The sequence below is a fragment of the Mauremys mutica genome, chromosome 11 (assembly GCF_020497125.1).
Source record: "Mauremys mutica isolate MM-2020 ecotype Southern chromosome 11, ASM2049712v1, whole genome shotgun sequence".
In the NCBI taxonomy this organism is placed as follows: domain Eukaryota; kingdom Metazoa; phylum Chordata; order Testudines; family Geoemydidae; genus Mauremys; species Mauremys mutica.
Genome location: NC_059082.1, coordinates 84,388,752 through 84,414,127, shown reverse-complemented (window position 1 = coordinate 84,414,127; position 25,376 = coordinate 84,388,752). Strand labels below are relative to the sequence as shown.

General features: G+C 38.8%; 1 protein-coding gene across 4 annotated transcripts in view; it reads right to left on the bottom strand.

Moving 5' to 3' along the window:
* Positions 1-25,376, bottom strand: part of TNRC6A (trinucleotide repeat containing adaptor 6A) — an 87,115-nt gene that overhangs the window by 32,015 nt on the left and 29,724 nt on the right. For all 4 annotated transcript variants that reach the window (XM_044978670.1, XM_044978671.1, XM_044978672.1 and 1 more), the window contains exons 3-5: positions 21,662-21,752; positions 16,706-16,727; positions 5,948-6,292 (exon numbers count right to left, since the gene is read on the bottom strand). In XM_044978670.1, coding sequence (XP_044834605.1) covers positions 5,948-6,292; positions 16,706-16,727; positions 21,662-21,752 — 458 coding nt within the window. The remainder of the gene's footprint in view (positions 1-5,947; positions 6,293-16,705; positions 16,728-21,661; positions 21,753-25,376) is intronic.

Genomic DNA, 25,376 nt, shown 5'->3' with positions numbered 1-25,376 from the left:
CTGGACTTGTTAGATAGCTTTGTATTAATGGCAAAAACTACCTACCATAAAATTGTCTCTTTTGTTAAATTCATGAGACTACTATAAGAATCATAGAATTTGAACACTGCCCTCTAGCCTAGTGGATCTTAATCTTTCCAGACTACTGGACCCCTTTCAGGAGTCTGATCTGTCTTGCATACCCAAGGTTTCAACTCACTTAAAAACTACTTGCTTACAAAATCAGATAAACATACAAAAGTGTCACAGTACGCTATTCTGAAAAAATGCTTACTTTCTCAGTGTGTGTGTGTATGAAATTTTAGTTTGTACTGACTTCGCTAGTGCTTTTTGTGTAGCCTGTTGTAAAACCAGGCAAATATCTAGATGAATTGATGTACCCTCTGTACCCCCAAGGGCACGTGTATCCCCGATTGAGAACCACTGCCCTCACCCATCCCTGGTCTCACTATTAAGTGAATAGTCTTGCAATATCCTTGGACAGTGTGATTTATTCTTCAGATGAAAGCCTTTTCTTTACCTGCTCATATTTTGCTTCTTGGTTTATTATAGATTTGTATTGCACCATAGGACCTAGCCAAGTTTGTTTTGGATGGGCTGATTAAGCCAAACTTCTAAACACCACATACAATTTTTTGCTAGCTTCTGCCTCCTGCAACAAATTAACATTTTCTATTGACAATGTATGTAATCAAATTGTGTAACAGTTTTAAATCCCCCTTGCTTTCCCTTTATAAAAATCCATTACATTTAATATTTAGAAGGTTTCCCAAATTAATTTGAGCCCCACAATTACTAAGAACCTTTCAAACTCCAACCCCTCCCCCTTTTTTTTTTTTTAAAGCAAATTACCCAGGGCAGCTTGAATCACATTGCAGCACATTTTGTTTCTGCATGCTCCTGTTTTAATACAATTTTACAGCTGCATTGTCAAGGCACAAGGATAAAAAGAGACTTGCCCAAAATCAGACAAAGACTCAAAGTAACTCAGCCTGGATTAGAGCCAAGATGCTGATGGCTTCTAATCCATTGCTCTACAGGGAAGTACCTCCTAATATGCCTCCCCAGTTTTAAATAATTATTTGTAACAGCCATCTATACAGCTCACTGTAGCAAGCAGTTAGTGGTCCAGTAACTATCTGCTTATCATTTTGGTTTATATTACAAACTAATGAATATTTCAAGATCGTCAAGATAGAACACTGGGTTGTCATGGTAAAAAACAGAAGAGGAGAGATTTATTCTAAAGATTTACCTCACATGGTTTACAAATGGGGAAAAGTTTTGATAAAGAAAACTATTATGACTGGCATGGATACAGTCTCATAAACAAGAGCTGCTTGTAAACAGATCTCGTAAAGCATTTCCCATGGTTTTAACCTTAAGAATGTTCCATAGGTGAACTCCATTAGGAAGACTTTAATCCTTGAAGAAAAAGGATTCACCACAAGTTCTCAGAGTACAAATATAACATCTGCTTGTAGAGCTATTAGGACCTTCCCAAACTAGCTTTATCCCAAACAGAACAGACTAATTTTCAAAATGGAGACGTGTGGGTCCATGGGAATATAGGCAATAAACTACCTTTTACTGAAGATAAATATTAGTTAAGGATGCCCAGTCCAGAAGATTTACGATCAGTCTACACTGGCCAAGGAAATCAATATTAGCATAAATTGTTAATCTGCTTTCCCTGGCCTTTACAGAGAATCTAACAAACAAGAGGGTAAGTTTGCTTCTAGGAATAACTCACAAAAAGCCTGCATTTAGATGTTGGGCCTCTGACAGACACTCAGAATGGAGCTGTCAGATCTCTGAATCTTGACTCTAACTTCACCTAAAAATGCAGAGAGGATACAAGCACATAGAATACAAAGTTCTATTTATTTTAATTTGTGAATATCAGTTTACAAAACCTGTACAAAATGAGGTGAGTTAGGGAGAGAGTTTTCAACTCTAATCCTAATTCCCTTATTTTTATGGTTTGCAGGGGTTTTTCCATATTGTGCACACATTAGCCCAATTATACGCAAATTAGTTGCCAGTTTTTTTCCTTCCTGAATCTCTTGCAAGCCTATTTAAATCAGAGGCACTTTGTTCACAGTCCACATTCTCATTCTGTATTGAAGTCATTTGTGTATTCAGAACATCACAGGGTTAATTTCTTAGAGCAGGATGTGGCTATTCATTCCACTGATTGAAAATATCTACTTCTGTAGATGTGTGAAGGACTTTACATCCTCAGGACAGTAACAATCACTGGTGTTCTTGTTAAACAGTTGCTGGACCCATGCCATCAGGGTATATGGTACACTCTTTCCAACCGGTTACAGAATTGCATATTATCTCGGCCTGCTTGTTCGGTTTTACCATCTGGGATACTGAATGTACCACAGGGACATTATTGTACGTTTTGGAAAGGGGTAAACAGGGTACATTAGGTGGAAGAAGGTTCCATGAGTATTAGGCAAATCTTGATGAAAGCAATATGCATTAGCATGGGTTTCAAGGCTCGGACATTCTTTTTGACTTTACTAACCTCTCGTCTCCTAGTGAAGCGCAGAATTCTTCGCTGAACAGTTTATCTGCACATAGATTTTTTTTTTTTTTTTTTTAAAGTGAAGGACTTTAAGGGATTATTTTACCTTCCTGATGTTCTGATCTCTTTAATTTCTCGAATGGAATACTACTACTAGGGTGTGGACCTAAGATCTTTTTTGATGGCTGGGGGAAGGAGAAGATGGAAGTAGCAAAACAGCAAGATTAGCAGATTATTCACATCAGTTTTCATCAGAAATGATAGCAGCAAGTGACATCTTCCAGTGGCTCTTATGCAGTCAAACCATGGTAGTCTCCAAAGCATGCTCTACGACAGTGGTCTCCAAAGTGGGGTGCGCAAGAGGATCCTTGGGGGGGGGGTGCCAGGACGAGTGCTCTTCCCCCCCCCCCCGGCATCGGCAGTTCGGGCGGGAGTCCGAGCAGCTTTTTTTTTTTTTTGCTTCGGCAAACATGGTAGAGCCAGCACGGCTGGGGGTGCATGCTCAAAATTTTTTTTACTGATAGGGGTGTGCGATCGAAAAAGTTGGAAGACCACTGCTCTACGATACACTGTTTAGTGTAATCCAGTCTGTACTTTATCATCTTATCTACAGATCCCAAAGCACCTTACAAACATTAAACCTCCACCCCTCTGGACATTATCCCTACTTCATACATGAGGAAATGAAGCCTTAGGTAACACAAAAGGCATGTGGCACAGATGGGGGGTAATTAACTATTGGACCCATTCTGACTCTTATACGTGACAATTCCAGGAGACTAAAATGCAAAGTGACAGAGGATCTGGTAGCACAGTGACTGCCTGGGTGCAACAGCTCACACACCCTGTTTTGAAAGGTGGACAAAGGATGGCCAGGACAACTGGATTATTCTCTCCTCTCTGGAAAAGTTCCCTGGGGCCTTTTATTGACCATCTGGACAACCCAAGATCCAGAAGGGACCTAGATTTAACATCTCATTCAAAGAATAGCAGCATCTCATTTCCTTAGTACAACACTGCTGTGTCACTATTGGGGGAAGAAACCAGTATCTTCTAGCTCAGAGATTACTCAGCCATACTAGTAAGTGCTCAGTATTAAATCAAACAAAGCCAGAAAGAGAAGAGTCCACTTAGCTGTAAATAAATATTTTCCACAGGTTGGAATCCTATCAACCGCATCAGAAGAAAAATAAATAAGAGGCTGTGTAAGACTCTGTTGAAATGTAATACTCAACATATGTAACCAGTTTCTAACAGTTTGCCTTGAGGGAGAAATTTTTAATAAACTACACGTGAATCTTTCTTTGACATCACAGGCCACAAGACTAGATCAACAGACAATAGACCTACGGAGAAAAAATTCATCTGTAAAAAACTAGTTGTGCTCATTTTGTTACAAACACAAAACTGAAGAGTTTAATCCCCAATATAAGAAATCACTACCTAGATTAAAAAAAAAAACCCAACAATCCATACTATTTTAGTTTGGCTATGCATTTGTACAGTATTTGACAGCAACATACCTGACAGTTTACCTTCATTTTAAATACTGTTATCACCTAGAGTCTGTGATGAGTTCAAAGATATAAAATGGAGCAAAGTATCGAGGTTTTCCTAAGAATTCTTTTAAAAAGGAAAATCGCCTTTTTTAACTGGAGTGCTTTACATCATAGCCTCTGTAGTGGCACACATCAGTGATCTTAAGAAATACTATAAATTACAGCCAAGTTTAGATGGCTCAGGTGAAACAGTTGCATCATAACTGCTAAATGTCTTTCAAACAAGTAAATGCAGCTACAAAAACCAGCATAAGAAACACAAACAAACACTTATGGAGAAGATGATGGCTGAGCGTGGAATGCCAAAATGCTTTGTAAATTCCTGGAACTGGAGTGATTTCTTTCCAGTCAAGAATACACTACCTTTATCTTACTAGCAAAAGATCAGTACATTATAACGAGTTCATTCATTAAAAGTGCAAACTTATTCATGGATTCCAGGGTCAGAAGGGACCATTGTGAGCATTTAGTCTGATGTCCTGTATAACACAGTCCATAGAACTTCCTCAAAATTAATTCTTAAGGCAGGTCTTTTAGAAAAAGATCCAATTTTGATTTAAAAATGGTCAGTGATAGAGAAACCACCATGACCCTTGGTAAAATGTTCCAATGGTTAACTGCTGTCACTGTTAAAAATTTACACTTTATACATCCAACATATGAACTCTTTATTACACTGTTGTGAAAGTATTTGAATGGTAGGTTGCTCAAGCCAACAAGGACAAAGAAGGATCAGAGTAAAGAGCTTATGAAAAAAAGAGAAAATATTGATATGAACAGCAGTCATTCTCCTCTCAGATTCCAGAGAAGCAGATCCTATAAGAGGCCAAGATACTCTGTCGGCAGAGACAGTACTTGGGGCTAGAGCTCTGCGCAGACACAAATTTATATCTGCAGATGCAGATATCCGTGGATATAAATCAGTATCCATGGAACCGCTGGGGCGAAAGGAGCAGAACCTGTGGCTGCTGCTCCCAGGAGCCAGTGCCCTGGGCTGGCAGCTCCTCCGGCGTGGCTGTGCTGCCCCGCAGCCCCACTCCCGTCCCTTCCATTAAGCTGTCTGTCTCTCCTGTCCGGGGGCGTGCGTGCCGTTTGAACCACCAGGGACAGGTGCCCGCGAGCCTGGTGCCCGCCCCATTGGGCGGGGTGTGGACAGTATAGCCATGACGGAGGAGCTGCCAGCGTGAGGTGCTGTTTCCCAGGAGCGGCGGCACCACGTTCAGCTCCTTTCACCGCTGGGGTTCCCGGGAGAGCCCTGCGGTTCCACAGATATTGATTTATATCCACAGATCTAAATTTGTATCTGTGCAGGGCTCTACTTGGAGTACATGAACAAATCTAATCTCTTTAGCAAAACAAACTAACATCAGAATAATGGCGTTGATTTTTTTCACCCAGAAATTCAAGGTGATGTCACTGGATCTGAAACAAACTTATTTTGAGGATGCTGTTCAGATTCCTGAATATTGGACATAGCTCTACACACACACTTTTGGCAAAGTCTTTACATAAAGGGGTTCCCTTTAAAGGGGGATCTAGAAAAAGGATATTAATATTCATCTAAACTTAAACCTACATTGTTCAAAGGTAGATATGCATCTGTATCGTATAGAAACTGCATTAGTCAATAACTAAGTTGAGCTGAGAATGATCAGAGATTCAGTTAAAAGGAAGATAGTGCACAGGAGACCATGTTTTAAAGTTAATGCTTAACACGAACAATAGACCCTGGAGAACTCTTCGCCTATTTACCCTAAAATGGATTCTGTGTTGTACCAATTCAACCATTCTCATCTAGTTACTAATAAAATATCTAACCTCACTGAAAACAAGTTACTTCCTCTCTCACCTGACTGTTTTTTGCTGCTGCTGTTCGGCACTTCTCCGTTGGTCACTGGCTGTTTACTTGTGACACCGCTGCCTCCTGATTGGCTGTTTAATACTTTAGGAGTGGATCCCAGGTTTGCAGCTATCACTGGTAACTGCTGACCTCGCTTCAAAAGCTGTTTCTGTTCCTGGTGTCGAAATCGTGGTGGTACTTCACGAGGAGGGTATCGAGGCAAGGTCTGCTGCTGCTGCTGCTGATTGCTGGCTGTGGCCCGCTTGGCATTATTATTAGTGCTGGTTGCTGGGGAAGTGCCGTTAGAGGTGACGGGCTGAGGCTGGCTTACACTGGTCTTTGTTTGTTCTGGCACTAACCCCCAACAACAAAAAAGAAAAAAAGTTGCAGAAAATTAATCACAGGTCCCATAGTTTTCAAACTCAAAAAGAGCCTAAGAAAAGAAAAACATGTTTTGAGTAGGGCAGGGGTGGCCAAGCTGAGCCTGAGAAGGAGCCAGAATTTACTAATGTACATTGCCAAAGAGCCACAGTAATATGTCAGCAGCCCCCCATCAGCTCCCCCTCCACTCCCAGCATCTCCCACCCACTGGCGCCTCCCCCTCCCTCCCCGCACCTCCCGATCCGCTGTTTCGTGGCATGCAGGAGGCTCGGGGGGGGGGGAGGGGGAAGAGCGAGGGCAGGGCAGGCTCAGGGGAGAGGGTGGAGTGGGGGCAGGGCCTGTGGCAGAGCCAGGGGTTGAGCAGCGAGCACCCCGTCACATTGGAAAGTTGGCACCTATAGCTCCAGCCCTGGTGTCGATGCCTATACAAGGAGCCTCATATTAACTTCTGAAGAGCCGCACGTGGCTCTGGAGCCACAGGTTGGCCACCCCTGGAGTAGGGTATTATTACGGAATGGCAATATTTGCTCCAGTTAAAGCTGAAACCCAGTTTACACTATAAGCCTCGCTAAATGCACACACTATTTTCTATCATGGTATTACTAGTAATAGTAGGTTTAGCTATAAATTCATAACAAAATTATCCCAGCTCAAGTCTTTTATTACTACTCCTTACAAAGATCCTAAAATTTTTGATGGATCATCACTTCATCAGTCCAAGTCTGTCTTAGCACCTAAAGCAAAACTACATTCCTCAAAAAATTAAAAAAAACTTAAAAAAAAATCTGTTGCATTATTTCCTACAGTGGGAAATTAAAAAATCCTTTGTGTACAAGTCTTTTATGAAGTCAACGTAGAAAAGAACACAAGGCAAGATTAGAAACAAAGAGAATGAGTGGTTAACAGTCGCTTGTCTTGTCAATCCTGACATCCAAAGGGAAATCTATGTACTAGTTTTCACCCAGTCCATTGTCAGTAGAAAGTGACAGCATAAATACCATACACCATTTGACATGGCTGGTTGCCTCCATGGATGAAACGCCAAGCATTCAGCTTACATGAAATCAAAATTACCTTTCATAACCTTGATAGCACGGCCATTTCTAGGTGGGATTGAGGCCAAAGAATTTGCAAGAAAGGTTATGTGTAGGTGTATACGCCACACCTGAACTGGGAATGAACAGGTAATTACAGTATTCATTGCCACCTGTTTATTTGCTCCATCACACCAGTATAAATGCAAAAACATTAAACGAACCCCAGAAAGACACAGGATGGAGTGCCTGGTTGGGCCTGGTCTATTAAAGCACACAAACACTCTGAAGGTGTGGAATGCTTTACCGTAACTACATTTAGAGATCACCCACAATTTTAAAAAGTCTAAACCAATTCTATTGACGTCACCATAACACACTTTTTTCAAGTCCATTATATATATATATCAATGATCACACACAATTGTGTATGTGTTCAGTTTACTTTTTCTTTGATAAAATAAATACAGAAGAATATCTAGGTTGTGATTTTCAGAGATGACTAGAGAATTTAACCACAACTTCCCTTGAAATTATTGGGAGCTGCATAGTTAACTTTGAAAAGCTTAACCTTAAACAGTATCATAAAAAAATGCTTGAACAACTACTGTCTCTATAGCCAGGTCCTGAAGGTACAATTAAAATATAAGGCATTCCTACTGCTACGTGTGTGATTGTTGGGTGTTTGGGGTCCTATTAAAATTAAGCTTGAGTTACTATAAAGTTTTATCTTCCTTTAAGAATAACTCTGCACATTAGTATGCCGTTAACATACCCTAGGCTTTTGACTTTGCAGCAGCATTTCCTAAACCGTTACTTTTTGTACTTAATTAAACAATTCCCTAGTGTGCTAGAAGCAAGAACAAAATGGTCAAATGCAAGAAAATTACAAAACATGAAAATCATACACTACCATTCACTTTCAAGTACAAATGCAGGTGAATACAATAGTCTGGCCTTAGAAAATCTAAGCAAAATCCAGTTCCCTGAAGCTTTGTTTAAAAAAATTTCAATATAGGGAATATGGCTGTTACTTTTAACATGATTAGGTAAAAAAAAATACACATACCTCAAAAAAGGCACACACAATTATATGTTCCTTAAAAAAAAAAAGTGTGTCCTGTAGGATCAAATCTGTTACCTAAGTGTAAACAAAGCACCCAACTTTCTTGGCACCCAGAACTGCAGTTATCAGTTTTTCAGTCTACGAGAAAAAATGACAAAGCCCAAAGAAAGATTTTGTACACAAGGGATATTTGGAGCATGTATGCTATTTCTTCTCCAATGGAGGACTGACAGTTATAAATCCTTGGTATAAATTTCAAGGGCAGAGAAAGGGATACGCTATTTCAGGTGATTACAAACATGTACACTACCACCGTCTTCCACTGCTCTGCCACAGCAGTGACCCAGTTCTACTCTATTTCACAGCTGAATGGAGGGGGACAGAATTAGGTAGAAGAATGGCCATGACATAAGTCAATTTAATGCACAGGAGCATGCATAGGGAAAATATTCACAAATAATTAGATAAACCGATAAGTTGGATAAAATGACTAACAGTATTAGATTCTGCTGATGTTAAGAGTTCTGTACCTATTTTAGAAAGCTACTGAATTCAGGTCCTCTAACAATATTTCACATGCACACATTCAACAGTGTATGAACGACTTATGATCAAATGCATTTAATGTTCAAAAGTACAATTCAATGCCTTCAAAAATTCTGTACATATTTCCATCTATTCCTTTCTAGCATATTCCTCTGTTCATTAATGTTAAGATTTAAAGAACAAAGCAATGCAATGTAAAATGATGCAAGAGAAGAAAACATTTTATATTCTTCTCTGCACTTCTAAATCAGTAATTTTTCTTAATGGTAATTTTTTGTTATTAATAATATAAATTACTTATAATTATGCAGAAGTTATTTTAAAAACCTCATACTACTTTAGTCCATTTACTAATGCAACTCAGACATTTAAAGAGAGTTAGTCTTTCATATACTAAACTCCACTTCTCCACCCACAAATCTGTTATTTAACTTTCTAGTAATCTACATTTTACCAATATACCTTTTGATGCTACTGGTCATGTCTAATCTTTAAAGTTAAAAAACATACTTAAAGCTTGATCTAAGAAAGTCTGTTGACAGCGGTAAATTAAAATAAACACTACCTGCATACAGTCTACCAGTATTACTCCACCAACAAAGTACTTATAAAGAACTGCACTGCTTAGTTATAAATCCATTTTTTGGTCACCTGGTATTGTTTGTATGAATTATACTGTCTTTCTATTTAGACTGTAAACTCCTTGGTGCAGGGATTATTTTATTACAGCACGTAATGTCTTGTTGGTGCTCAATAAAATGATAATTTTTATTTCACCTAGTATTCCTTCCATAGTAGAATTATTCCTTGCAGATTAAATACAAATCATTTACATATGACATTCCAATGGAAGAGAACTGAAGTTAGAAAAATCATTCCAGAGCAGAACGGCAACAAAGCAACATTCATTTCTAACTTTCCTTACTGTGCTTTAAAGGGGCTTATATAAAAGTGCATCTTACTAAAATAATTGAACTAATTCCTGGTTACTCATTCATTTGTTAACTATAAAATGATAGAACATATTAGTAAATAAGATCCCTTTTAGTAAAATAAACCCCAAATAGCTACAGTATGAACACTACTTTTTCTAAAAAAATAAAACATTACATACAGATTACACAAGAAATATATTTACTTGGTAGATAAAAGCAGTAATAGAATTATTCACTTTGTGTAAAGATTGACAAATTCAATAAAATGCAACCAAATGTTCAGGTAAAACATTTTTTAGTTTGAGCGATGTTTTCTCTGCTGTCTACAGTCAAATATGCTTTAAGATGCAACTTAAAGTTTCAGTTATTTTCAATTTAATCAAATGTATTATTGACATCAACAGGCCCAATACAATCATTTTTCTTAACTAAGTGTTGGGGAGGGACGTCGGGGGGTGGGGGGAGAAGCAGGGAAATCACACAATTTGTTAATTCTATCCAGTTGTATTTTATAATCAGCAACTTTTCAGAAGATTAAACCAGCTCTGTTGTTAATATTTCACTTTAACTAACCTTTTATTGTTCCAATATGATTATTATAAATTCCAATACCCCTTAAATCCCAGAAATGTGTTATAATCTACTTCTCTAGTTAAACAGCACTGTTAAAAACAGTGATAAAATATTGTTTAGCACATCAGTATTTTGTTCTACATCACCCTAAAGTCTAAAGGCAACTTTGCTAATGGACTTACAGTGTATTACTCCTAATTTTCTTGACAAGCAGTAGCAAGATTACAAAGGAATATAAGGAGAGATTTTCATAAACAACAAACCTGCTGAAAACCCACAAAGCAGTGGAAGCTGAAGTTACAGTCTGCACGACCGTGACAGAAACAACAGTTTACAGAGAGATTCCAAAGAAAGACGCTTCCAACTTGTGTTGCTTTCCCACTCTGCAGATTTCATTAGAAAATGGAGGAGAAGCATGGTGTCATTTTACTGCTACAAGAGTACTGCTTGCCAACTCCTCCTGGAGTAGGGGCCCAGTGACAAACTCCCCCCTCCAATAAAAAAAATGGCAGCTGTTTGAACAACTTTAATGCAGATGGAGAACAGTTTCACTCAAACAAAATCAGCTTACAGAGATCAAATCAACGGCTAAAGCACACAAAGAGCAGCACCAAACTGTCATTTAAGTGTTCTTTTCTTATTACTGCTTAAGCTGACCTCTTAAAACGGTACTGTAATACACTTTCCTTGCATGTCATGCCCCAAAGAGTTGTCAGTTCTGGAATGCTGAAGGGCAAACAGAGGAAGTCTGGCTTTCAAGCTGACACACGTAAGATGTAATGCTAGAATTTTCGTTGTGGAAAAATGGCCGCAGCTGTAAGCTCAGCTAGCTGATCTGGAAAATATCTAACTGTTTGCCAATTCATTAACCCCTGCAGATCCATAGAAAGGTAAATTATAAGGCATTTATATGGGGAATTTTAACAGCAAGTATTCATAGCTCAGTTCATTTTTTTCTTTTTTCTACTTATAAGCTTTGAAAGCTAATAACAGTTTTCTATTAAGGTAAAGCAGTTATACAAGTGGAAAACAAAACTTCTGTGAGCATGGAGAGTTTTGTTTCACAAAGAACAGATGAATGAGAAGTTTCAAAGGTAGGAAATATGAGTAAAGGAATTTGATTCCATATCCAGTTATTTTTAAAGGCACTTTCTATGTTAGTGGTGATCCAGAGTTTATCCTATTCTGCAACAAAAGCATTAGTTTTATGCCTAGCCCTTCCACAAAACAGGGAAATTTAGAGAAAAAGTTGAAAATCTGAATTGATGATCTATGTTTTGTTATTTTGCAAAGCACTAGAAGACTCAACAGCATGAGTGACAGCCTTAACCCTACTGCACAGTTTGTAAAACTATTTCACTAAAATATTACCTATGTATCTTGAAATACAATATGTAAAGGAAATGTTTCACATTACAAAGCACTGTCCTGCACACACACACATTTATATTTACAGTGACAGCATCTTGTTTGCTGAAGAGTCTAGGAAGCTGGTATTTTGTGGCAAAATGCAAGCTAAATACTCACATTGTGTAACGTTTGGTTTAGCATGTAGTGTACGATGCCATTTTCTTTGCATAGCTGAAGTGGGGTTTGAGAGATTTCTTTTGAATGGGATATTCATGATGAATGGGGAGATTTGTTTATCTTGAATAATATTACAAGTTAAATTCAATAAAAGCTATTATACCAGGCTACCTTGTAAGTTAGAGTAGACCACCACCACGTTTGGCAGTTCAACAACACATTTAATTGGTAAAGATCTCAAAGCACTTTCCAAACTTTACATTTAATTTATATTTAGTACCTACAGGGTCCCAATTGAGATCATGGACCCTCTGTGCTAGGTTCTGAACATATACATAGTGCCCTCCTCTGAGGAACGTAGGAATTATTGAATTGCTGAATACATTTAAACTTAAAAAGCTAGAAAAAATGTTTAATTGAAAAACTGTATACAAAATACAACCTTATGTCAATGCTAATGTATCAAACAGCTATGGCTGAAATATCTACACTACTGTTATCTTCTTAACTGTTTCAATATTTTAATTTGAACAGGAGTATAATCAAAATTTGCTAGTAATGTCAAATTACTTTATCCCATTCCAAGAAAAAGGGTTTATGACACTGGGGTTCTGGAACTATTAAGATGAAAAAAGCGCAAGAAGTGATCCTAGACATAAATGCATTTTAGACTCAACTGAGAGTTTGGGGGGAGGGGTTTATTAAAATTTTAATATAATTTTCTGCAATAAAGAACTTTACTATGAATTACTTCGCAATCCTATACTCTTGTATTCTATCTTCAACCCATCCACATAATATTTTAAGAAATTAACATAATGGAAACTTGGAAACTAATAAAATATTTAATTTTCATCTTGAATGCAAGCAGACAAAACTATGATGAAACAGTGAATTGGGTTTGCATAACACAGATGACAAATTTTGACATGTGAAATTATGGTTTGAAACAGCTTCACAATTGAATCCCATAACATCTATGGTTATTAAAAGCGACTGCCAGCATGTTTGACATATCTTAAAATTCCCCCTAACTTTTATAGTAAAATATAGTTAAGGAAATAAAGTAACATATTAAAGTTAGAGTTGGGTATTTACACTAATAAAGCACATTACATTTCAGTTAACAAAAGCTGAAAATCTAACAATGACAAAAATGTCTGCATCTTTATTCCCTCAGCTGTGAGCATCACTATCACTTCTCAAGACGGTGTGAGACACATATCAATTGTGACTTTAGAATGGACAGTACCATTTTATAAAGCAAAACATTTACCATTTTTCTATTCTGTCCCTCAGTCTTTCCTAGTTTAATTTATTACTGTAGAATTTTTTAAAAAGTGACACTATTCATAATCCTATAGTTGGCAGGTCTATGCATGGCTGTTAGCATATCATCTTTTTTATTGTGGCATCTGGCTATGTAAGGAGTGGCTACAGGAAAAGAGAAACATTTGTTTGGTATATGAGATAATTGTAATTCCATGCACTGGCTGAAAAAGGGAGCCTAAATAAATTAAATGAAAATATATATCTACTACAGAGGGCTCCAGGTATGTGAGATTCTTTGACGGGGTAAAAGCCTTCTGAAGAGGGGGGAAGTGGTAGCTGTGGTAACATCTTGACTTTAGTAAGGGGGAGGAGGGAGAGCTCAGTGGTTTGAGCATTGGCCTGCCAAACCCAGGGTTGTGACCTCAATCCTTGGAGGGGGCCACTTAGGGATCTGGGGCAAAAATCAGTACTTGGTCCTGCTAGTGAAGGCAGGGGGCTGGACTCGACCTTTCAAGGTCCCTTTCCAGTTCTAAGAGATAGGTATATCTCCTATTATTTATTTATTATTTTGATACTGTCTTGCATGATCTTCTCATAAACAAACCAGGAAAATACAACCTAGATGGAGCTACTATAAGGTGGGTACATAACTGGTTGGAAAACCGTTCCCAGAGAGTTATCAATGGTTTACAGTCAAGCTGGAAGGGCATATCGGGTGGGATCCTGCAGAGATCTGTTCTGGGTCTGGTTCTCATCGATATCTTAATTAATGATTTAGATAATGGCATGGAGAGTACACTTATAAAGTTTGCAGATGATACCAAGCTGGGAGGGGTTGCAAGTGCTTTGGAGGATACCATTAAAATTCAAAATGATATGGACAAACTGGAGAAATGGAATTAAATTCAATAAAGACAAATGCAAAAGCACTCCACTTAGGAAGGAACAAATCAATTGCACACATACAAAATAGGAAATGACTGCCTAGGAAGGAGTACTGCAGAAAGGGATCTGGGGGGGGGGGGTGTCATCGTGGATCACAAGCTAAGTATGAGTGGACAGTGTAACACTGTTGCAAAAAACAAAAGAATTATTCTGGGATGTATTAACAGGAGTGTTGTAAGCAAGTCATGAGAAGTAATTCTTCCGCTCTGTTGAACGCTGATTAGGCCTCAACTGGAGTATTGTGTTCAGTTCTGGGCACCACATTTCAGGAAAGATGGACAAACTAGAGAAAGTCCAGAGAAGAGCAACAACAATGATTACAGGTCTAGAAAACATGACTTATGAGGGAAGATTGAAAAAATTGGGTTTGTTTAGTCTGGAGAAGAGAAGACAGAGGGGACATGATAACCATTTTCAAGTACATAAAAGGTTGTTACAAGGAGGAGGGAGAAAAAATGTTCTTAATCGCCGAGGATAGGACAAGAAGCAAAGGGCTTAAATTGCAGTAAGGACGGTTTAGGTTGGACATTAGGAAAAAACTTCTTAACTGTCAGGGTGATTAAGCACTGGAATAAGTTGCCTAGGGAGGTTGCGGAATTTCCATCAGTCTAACCTGCTCTTAAAAATCTCCAAACACCTGTCAGGGTTGGTCTAGACCAGTGGTTCCCAAACTTGTTTCGCCGCTTGTGCAGGGAAAGCCCCTGGCAGGCTGGGCCAGTTTGTTTTCCTGCTGCGTCCGCAGGTTCGGCCGATCGCGGCTCCCAGTGGCCGCGGTTCACTGCTCCAGGCCAATGGGAGCTGCTGGAAGCGACGCGGGCCAGGGGACGTACTGGCCACCGCTTCCAGCGGCTCCCATTGGCCTGGAGCAGCAAACCGCGGCCACTGGGAGCTGCGATCGGCCAAACCCGCGGACGCGGCAGGTAAACAAGCCAGGAGCTTTCCCTGCACAAGCAGCAGAACAAGTTTGGGAACCACTGGTCTAGATAATACTTAGTCCTGCCATGAGTGCAGGGGATTGGACTAGATGACCTCTCAAGGTCCCCTCCAGTCCTATGATTCCATTATTCTATTTCTGCCATCTTCATTAAATGTTTAGTCCTGAACCCACTGAAGTCAATGGCAAAACTCCCATTGCCTAACGAGTCCAGGATCAAGCCTTAAGAGACAGATTCTATAGGCAATGGCATTGGATGCGCAAGATGGCTGCAGATCCAGGATTTAAGGAAGTTAGTCTCCTAATGTAGGTTCATAACTCCAATTAATGAAAGAACAGTGCATTAAAACCCCCAGCACGCACAATGTAGAAGCTCTTTTTGCCTCAAAGCAGTGTAACTACTCTATGAACCTAAAGATACTTTTATTCTTTGGTTTCTGTCACCAGTTTTTTTTTATTTATATATATATATAAATAAAAAAACACTTCCTTCCCACACAACTCCTTAATGTATTAGGAGCCTATTATGCTATAGAATTTAGCTTTTCTATGTAAGTTGTCAACTCAATTAATCCACTGCAAATTGAGGAAACTAGATATAAGCTCATCTTAAAGTATCATGTAATTACTGCTGCATACACTAGGCAGAAAGATGAGAATGCACCTTTATATGGAGAATTCGCCACCTGATCTTGAGCCATTATGACTAGCTAACACATTTCATTGTTAAAAAATTACTATAAATTTGTCTCAAGGCTTAATATTTAACAAAATAGAGCGTTTCTAAAGACAAAGAGTTTAGCAAATGTTAGCCCCCTGCATAAATATATAACCATTATAAAATTCTCAACGAACACTACTTGAATTAGAATGAAAAAAGAAGTTACGCCTACACAAAGTAGATATGTATTTTCTTCATCTTAAAAATATAGCAAGTACTTGAAAGGAATCAAAACATACAGTACAAATATTCAAATTAATCACAATACTCCCAATTTGTTTTTGAGCTAAATTAGAGCTCGTAGACATGGGAATCCCAGCCCTTTACACCAAGATGAAACTACTGGATGTGTCATTTCACTTCAGAGATAGATGGGCAATTACTGTGCCTATCACTCTGATGCCCATGTGCACTAACAGCACTTTCGGAAGAACTGCCTCAAATAGATTAACTACATCCCATGACCTACAATATGGCTGGATTGGTAGGAGGATGCAATTTTTTTTTTTTGCATATTTTTTAAATGAAAGGAGAAGAGGAAGAGAAAAATGAAGGAGAGGAAGATAAAGTAGAACGCTGCTTGTGCACATAGTGCTGTACAAATAATTAAGAAAAGGTGAATAAGAGTGAAGGAATATCTCAACCAAACTATGAACAATTTTCCTTTTTTTTTGTTTGGAACCACTAGATACACCATTGGCACACTTATGTTTTCTCACATCCTATCTTTTCAGGCTGAGTCAAAATGTTTCAGACCCTCCCTTTTAATTCAAACACAAATTAAAATACCTACTCAAACACCACAAAATATAAATAGCTTTAAAGTAACTTACCTTTGATTTTTTGTTCAATGGCCTACAACAAAAAAGAAACAGTGTTAATAATTTGTACAGATTGTTCTTTTCTGATATCTTGCCTGCATCTGTATAGTCTCACAATAGACTCCTGCCTGCTTTTCTTTTAACATGTTCTGGTACATCGAAAGTGGACAGTTGAAGATCATTTCCCCTCTTCCACCAGCCCTCACTTTATAGCTGCAAAGCTGTTTAAAAACATGATACCAACAGAAGGCCAAATGGATCACACATTCATTTCTAATCCAACCCAGTTTAGACTGAGTTCCTTTAAAAATGGGTTAAAATTATCAGTATTTATTTGCCTAGCAAAAGTCATAGGAGGTAGAACAATTTTTAGTTTAGCTTATGAAAACTGCACAGCTCAAAACAATCCCCAATCATAATAAACAGAAAAACTCAGGAGTGTGAGTGTGCAGAACAAATCTAAAATCTTCACTTTTCAAGAGCCTGCAGAAGTTTGACAAGCTACCTTTAGAGTTACCTGTGCGAAAGGGCCAAGACAAAAGGTCTGCGTTGATAAACTATATCACGAGATAACAAAATATTCCTTTCTTCCTGCTGTACTGAAGTGCCCCCATTTGTGTAGGTCTAGTTACACAAGAGAAGACGGTACATGCGGTGCTCTAAAAGGCATGAAGTAAATAATGGTTCCCCCTCTTCCACCCCGAGCTCTGACATACAAGTAACGGACGATTACTGTAATAAGAGAGCAAAATATTTTCAAAGCAGACATGAGATTTAACTTCACAGTATCTCTCATGTGTGTTCATAAAATGTTAGTGTCATAATAAATGTTCTGCAGCATACAATATTCATTAAAATTAATTATGGCTTAGTAATATGAGACCTTACCACAGTGCTCTGCAATGAAATCCTGAGAAGTGGTCAAGATTGACAGATTTGATAATTATTGTGTTTAAATATTAGCACAGTAAGAAACCGTGAGGGCTGATTATACTGAAAAGTTACTAATGCCCTTTACTATCATGTCCGCCCATCTGTTAAAGAAATCAGCAGTTCACAATATTAGCAAATTCTGTACTTCATATTAAATTTTTTTTTTGCCAAGAACTGATAAAAGCAAGGAAGTGTACACAGATTTTTACACTGTCCAATTTCTAGGCACAATAGAAAATCCATTCTCTTGTTTCCTTGTACTGCAAAGTATTTGGTATATATATAAAACTACATTTGCTTGAGAATTTTTGAACAACACTCAAGGGTGGCCAATATGTGCAAATTCTTTTTCAAAGAGAAGAAAAGCCATTATTGGTATGTTATACTGTATCAGTTACTGGAACTGAAAAAAAAGTGTAAATAGTTCAATGGCTGCTTATGCTGAATGCAACAAAACTTCTACTGGATTCAGTTTAGAATCCTCTTCGTCAACTCTACACTCTAAGCTCCTAAAATACTAAAAGGAGTTGCAGCCCTTTTTCCTCACTCAAAAAAAAGCCAGTTACAATATCAGAGACCTTTATAGTGTACGTCATAGCTTTTGACCTAGCTTACACTTATCAAGGCTATCAAATCTGGAGGAGAAATTTATTTTGCTGGCTAGGGAAGTTTTTATAGTAATTTTGAACTGCTGAGTTTTGTACTGTATGTGCAATTATTGTTCTGTGCCTAGAGCTCAGCATGCTTGTATGGATACAAATAGGTAAGTGTAATAAAATAGTAGAGCTTCCATACGAGGTGCTACATGGCAGTGTGAAACAGACCCTTCTCCCCTTCTGAAGCCAAGTAACATCCTCACTGTAACTCTTCCTCTTCTTTCCTTTTCCTACTCCTTTCCTCTGAATCCATTAACAAAAACTCCTCCCCCCATACAATTCATGTATCAAACAAGGCTGTCTTTTCTCCCCTCTACCACATTCATTTGCTTGTGTATTACCATTTCATACCCTACCCTTTGTCTGTAGATGTCCTTAGACTGCAAGCTCCTCCAGGGACACAGATTGTCTTTTTCCTATGCTTGTACAGCTCTCAACACAGTGGGATCTGTATTTTTACTACTCCTAAGTGGGAAAGTGCTCTCTCCCACCTCACCTAAGTTAGGACAGTCATCACAGCCACCAGGGCTCAGTCACTGAAATCAGGGGAAAAGCCTTCCTTTAATACATTCCCAATCCCTCTCCTTCCCACCAAAACTTCTACCTGAATGGAGACATCACAAAATTGTCCCATTAACAGGGAGACTATAACAAGAACTCCTCCACACTGAACAAACAGCCCATTATACATGTCAGAAAACTTGCTGTTACCCAATATTAAAATCTTTCTATGTCTTCCACTCGATAATGTTCTCAACCTAGCCTAACCCTCCAACCCAAAAACGCCTCACTTGAAGACCTGAGGACTTCATACAGATGTTACCCTTTATTATACCCAGGCAAAAACAGACTGACTGGGCAATAGTGTATTTGGACAGTACTGTTCTGTAAAAATACTACCATTCGCAGCTGGATCTACAAATCTTAGGAGATTAAATAGGCCTGAGGCTGGAGTTTATCACTGTCACATCTCTGCAGAATGAGCTTCAAGTTGGTCTTTAAGTGACAATTCCCGCAGTGGCTCAGGAATAGGAAAATAAAGGAGGCAAATGTTTGCATTTCTATAGGTAATGTGCTGGACTCAACTGTCCACAATGATCAGGTGCAAAGGCTACCAGCTGACCTTAGGGTGACCAGATGTCCTGATTTTATAGGGACAGTCCCAATCTTTTTCTTATATTGGCTCCTATTACCCCCTACCCCCATCCCGATTTTTCACATTTTTCACCCTAACACATTTCACATTTCACTCTAAATCAGCCCTATTTAGAAGAGTTAAAAAGCCAAACCTTTTTTTAAGTTAGCTAATACATTTTAATTAAGTAGTGTTTAAAAACATGGTCGGCACCTAGGGCAGACAAGGTTTTACCTTTTTTTAAAATGCTAGTCAGGGAGCCTAAAGTAGACCATAACCAGCCAACGTATTTTTAAAGGTGTCAAACCTTGTCTGTACAGGGTGTGCTGACATGTTTTTAGACACCACTTAATTGAAATGCGTTTGCTTAGCTTGTTTTTAAAAACTGCTTTTTCCTAGTCTAGACAGCCTGAGCTTCTCCAGGGCTGCAAGCGAGCTGGTTACATTCCACTGCTCTCCCTACAGAGAAACTACTTACATTTCTGAAGCATCAAGCCTAAACACTTAGCATTCTGTTGCTTCTAAAGTGAAAGCAGGGGAAATCTTTTGGTTTCTTAAGGACAATCAGCATGGCCATATGTAGAAAGGAACTAGTTTAGATAGAATTTCAGTAAAGTTCAGTTACAAGGCTATGTATGCTCAGTATTTCTTTAAAACACTTAAATTATTTCTGGTGCACAGTTTGTCACTGAATGAGTCAAGCTTTCTGCTGGAGACCAAAAAACCCCAACCAAGCACATTTTGGGGCAAGGATTCCAGAAATGGTAATGGGCAGATCTACACTAGAAGCGTTACATCAGCACAGCTGTACCGATGTAGTTGTGCTGCTGTAGCATGGCTGGTGAAGACATGCTATGCTGATGGGAGAGCGCTCTCCTGTCGGCATAGTTACTCCACTTCCACGAGAGGCGGAAGCTATGCCAGCGGGAGAGCGTCTCCAGCCGACAGCACTGCTGTGGACAGCTCCTGGCTCACTGTAGCTTGCGTCACCCAGGGTTGTTGGTGGTGGTGGTCTTTTCACACCCCTGAGCGACCCAAGTTAGATTGACTTAAGCAGTAATGTAGACCTGCTTGATATCTATGAAGCATCATCTCAGAAAAAAAGTGAAGCCAAAGATCCCATGAGCAAAGAATCCCCTTTTCAATTAAGGGCATTGCTGGAAGATTTTGAATCCTAACAGAAAATGATTTATGCATTTGAACTTGAGCAGTAGTGATGGAGTTGTGCACTACTGAAGCAAGTCCTTATACAGTTTGTTGTCGCTGCTATAAAGATTACAGAGGGTCTCATTCTGGGTTATAAGCAAATATCCCATCTTTTCTAAAAAATGTTCCAGAAAGAGAGGATGACCGGGGGGGGGGGAGGGCGAAGAGGGAGAGATAACAGAATTAGGTGTGTACTTAGTTTTTGTAAAAGAGATAAACCCCTTTATTTTGACAAGAGGTCTGTGTTGCAGAAATGACTAGCCATTTTTCTGCATATGAACCAAACATTTTACATTGCTCAGGAGGATCAAGAAAAAAAACTGAGAACTGGGCTTATTTTAGATGTCTCCTTGTAGGAACTGGAAGCCTGAAATGGATGTTCTTAACCAGATTTACAGGCTTCTCTCAACCAGGGCATCTACAATGTTAAATACTAATGACTGACGGATACTGTTTTAGCATTACCCAAAAAGTAATTTTGTATTTTTTCTTTAAAATGTCTCAGGAATAATTCCTAGTATTCACTCAGTGCTCTTACATCTTCAAAGCACTTTACCATAATTAGTCTTAAACCCCACTCCCTGCTGCCAATGTTTTAATTTTATCTATCTTTGATAAAGCATGTGTGATGAAGAGTCACAATCTCAGAAGGCTAATCAGATATATTAAAATAAGGCTAACAGCTAAAAACAACTATCTTAAAAAACATTTTATACTATGTCAGTCTTCACACTGTGTATTCATGGGTTTGCATCCAGAAACATCCCTATCAACTGAAGATCTGTGAGCTAAATGGATATCTAAACAAGATCTTTAGCTTTGAAGAAACTATGCCTGCAAGTTCAGTAAAGATGTTCAGTAAAACAGTTACTTGATGATTGCCTTGTGCTTTGGAAGTGCTATGATGAGATTAAAAAAAAAAAAAAAATAGGCTCATCTTTAACAGCTATATTACAATACGCAAAATTAGTCTGAGGAAAAAAACAAAGCCAAATCCTATTTTAAAAAAACCCACAAAACTTAAAATGATTCACATACCTTTTTTTGAGCAGCTTCCTTCTTTTTCTTGTCTTCTTTTCTCTTTTTCCTTTCTTCCATCAACTGTTCTTCCTCTTCTTGCACTAAATCCCTGAACCACACAGTTTGTAATTAACTCTCCCAAAATGCATTCAGTAGACATTTCTATTCCTTCATTTATACTCTTTTTAGAAATTATCTTAAAGAGATATGGGAATTTTATCCCTAATTTGTTGACTGCATAGAATTTCTAAAGGGATCAGTTAGTCTAAATCAAGATAATATATACTGTCACTCTACATCACAAGTGGACAACTGTTTTATTATGGTGTGCATTTTAATAGGCCTATTTTCAATGCAACATCCAAGAGCAGAGATCCTTCCTCTACACCCCTGAAATTAAAACCACCACCACCAAAAACCATGTACAGTACCATTCTATATATGGTACCTTCTTTCTACCAAAGGACATAATTAAAGCTTATTCTTTTCAGTTTACTTTAATTCACAAATCAGTGTTAGTTTTAAAGAGTTGGCATGATTCTAATACTATTTAATCTTTAGCTTCTGCTGTGAATTAGCTCTGAAATTGAACTTTTACATGTCAAATTTGTCCCGTCTTCTTTCAGACATAACCAGCTTCCGCAGACAAATATTAAAACAGCAGCATAGTTTAATAGAGTTGGAGCCAGGAAATTCTTACATAAATTTCAATTCATCCTTACATACTTTATGCAACACAATGTTCACTACCAATGCAACGGTGCAGCCATATGATGTATTCTATTCTCACTTTCTAGGCAGCTTTAAGAGCACTCCATTCTTGCAGTTAGAATGGAATTTAGTCCTTTGAACAAGAATGGGAACATATGAATAGAAAAGAAAGCTGAAATTGAAGAGCAGTGAAGATGCAAGTACTCCTACGGACTATGCAGCAAGACACAGTAAGATAGTAACAAAGAAACAGCAAGGTTTAAAGTAAACTGCAGGCTAAAGGAAGTTTATTAAGGTAATAAGAAAGTAAAAGTGGCCATATTGGGTCAGATTGGTGGCCCATCTAGCCCAGTATCTTGTCTCTGACAGCGGCCAGTGCCAGATGTTTCAGAGGGAATGAACAGAACATGGACATTTCAAGTGATCCATCCTCTGATGTCCAGTCCCAGTTTCTGGCAGTTGGAGGTTTAGGGACACCTGGAGCATGGGATTGTCTTCCTGACACCACCACCACGGATGAACCTACTCACTGTGAACTTATTTAATTCTTTTTTGAACCCTGTTTTTCACCTTAACATCCCCTGACAATGCGTTCAACAGGCTGACTGTGGTTGTGTGAGGAAGTACTTCCTTATGCTTGTTTTAAACCTGCTGCCTATTAATTTAATTGTGTGACCTCTGGTTCTTGTGCTATGAGAAGGAGTAAATAACACCTCCCTATTCACTTTCTCCACACCATTCATGATTTTATAGACCGCCATCTTATCCTCTCTTAGTCACCTCTTTTCTAGCTGAACAGTCCCAAGTCTTTTTAATCTATTCTTGCATGGAAGCTGTTCCATCCCCCTAATTGTTTTCGTTGCCCTTCTCTGTACCTTTCCCAACTTTAATGTATCTTTTTTGTAATGTGACAACCAGAACTATATGCAATATTCAAGTTGTGTGTTTACCATAGATTTAAATAGTGGCATTAGGATATTTTCTGTTTTATATATATCCCAGGCCTAATGATTCCTAACATTGTTAGCTTTTTTGCTTGCCACTGCACACTGAGCATGTTTTCAGAGAACTATTCATGACGACTCTGAGATCGCTTTCTTAAGTGGTAATAGCTAATTTAGAACCCATCATTTTGTATGTAAAATTGACATTATTTTTTTCCAGTGTTCATTACTTTGGACTTAACACTGAATTTCATTTGCAATTTTGTTGCCCAGTCACCCAGTTCTGTGAGATCCCTTTGAGACTCTCTGCAACAGCTTCATACTTAACTATCCTGAGTAATTTTGTATTGTCTGCAAACTTTGCCACCTTACTATTCACCCTCCTTTCCAGATCTATGAATATGTTAACAGCACAGGTCCCAGTAGAGGGTCTTGGGGGACCCCACTATTTACCTCTTTCCATTGAGGAAAAACGTTTGAAGAGATGGTCCAGAGTAGACTACAAAGTTAGGTCAACGTAAGTCACCTTGGGTCAACCTATTTGTGCATGTGTCTACACTCAAATTCGTCTCCAGTCAACTTAAGCACCCTGCTACAGCAATACACTAATACCACCTTCCCAAATGGTGCAGAGATATGGTTGACCTACAGAGGTTGATGCAGTGTAAGTATGGACACTGCACGACCTGCAGTCTTCCAACAGCTGTCCCATAATGCCCCATTTCTTGCAACAAGTGACCATTGTGGTAACAGTTGTAAACTCCATTGCCTAAGGGACACAGAGACCAGAAGCCACCACTCCATTTAAGCCCCTCCCCCTCAAAGTTTTTGAAATGCCTTTTCTTGACTACCCACCTTGGTGAGCACACCTAGCAGCTCCCCCTTCTTGAGTGCAACTGCCCAAGCAACAATGCTAGTTCTATCCACTAGACACATACACCGATCAATGAGAACCACAGTCAGTGTTTGTGTAGTCACAATGACCTACATTTGTGCCCTGAAAATGGACAGAAATGTTTGCTGTGTTTCCAATTTTAAAGTTCTGTTCTGTTAAAAGTTTGTATTGCATTGCCTGTTTTTTGTACATTGGTTTTGTGCAGTGTTTTTGTTTCTCAATAAATTTCTATTTTTGAAGAATAAAATCTTTATTAGTTCACAACAAATACTGCAGAATGCATAGCAGGACTCAAAGCACACAGTGCTTGTAAACATACAGCACCACAGAATGCGTAGGTTCAGAAAAACAGTACATTTATAACTGACAGCAAGCACTACACCATTCCTAACAGCACCCAAAGCTTCAGGCCCAGATAACAGTCCATTACAGAATGGTGAGCCACAGGACTGTTCAAGTGTTCTTTCAAAAGCCTCCTTCAACCACATAGCTCCCTGTTGAGCTCTTGTAAAGGCCTTTGTGTCTGGCTGTTCAAAGTCAGCAGGCACTGCTTCACCTCCTCCTTGGTGGCAGTTTTCCCCTTTGCCTCACAGATATTATGCAGGACACCACAGGCAGCTATAACCATATATTTCTCACTGAGATTCAGTCTAGTGAGTGACCACCACCAGCATCCCTTCGATCTACCAAAAGCACATTCAACTATCGTTCTGCACATGTGGAGCCAGTAGTTTAATCTCTTTTTGGTACTGTCAAGGTGGCCAGTGTACCGCTTCATAAGCCAAGGGAACCAGGGGTAAACTCGGTCCCTCCAGAATCACCATTTGCATTTCAATATTCACCAGTCAGGAAAAAATGTCCCAGCTTGCAGCTTTCTGAAAAGTCCCGTATTCTTAAGATGCAGGTGGCAAGTACCTTCCCTGACCAGCCCACACCAATATGGGGAAAGTGTACCCAGGGATTCACCAATGTTTTCACAACCACAGAAGAGAAGCCCTTTCTGCTGATGTACTCAATGGCAAGGTGGGCTAGCGCCAAAAAAAGATGTGCAAACAATCTATTGCCCTATTGCAGTTTGGGAACCTCATTGTTGCAAACACTAGTGCTATGTCCTGCACACTGTCCAGAATCAAAGTCTTGCATAGCAGGAGCTGATTAATGGACCTACACACTTGCATAACGA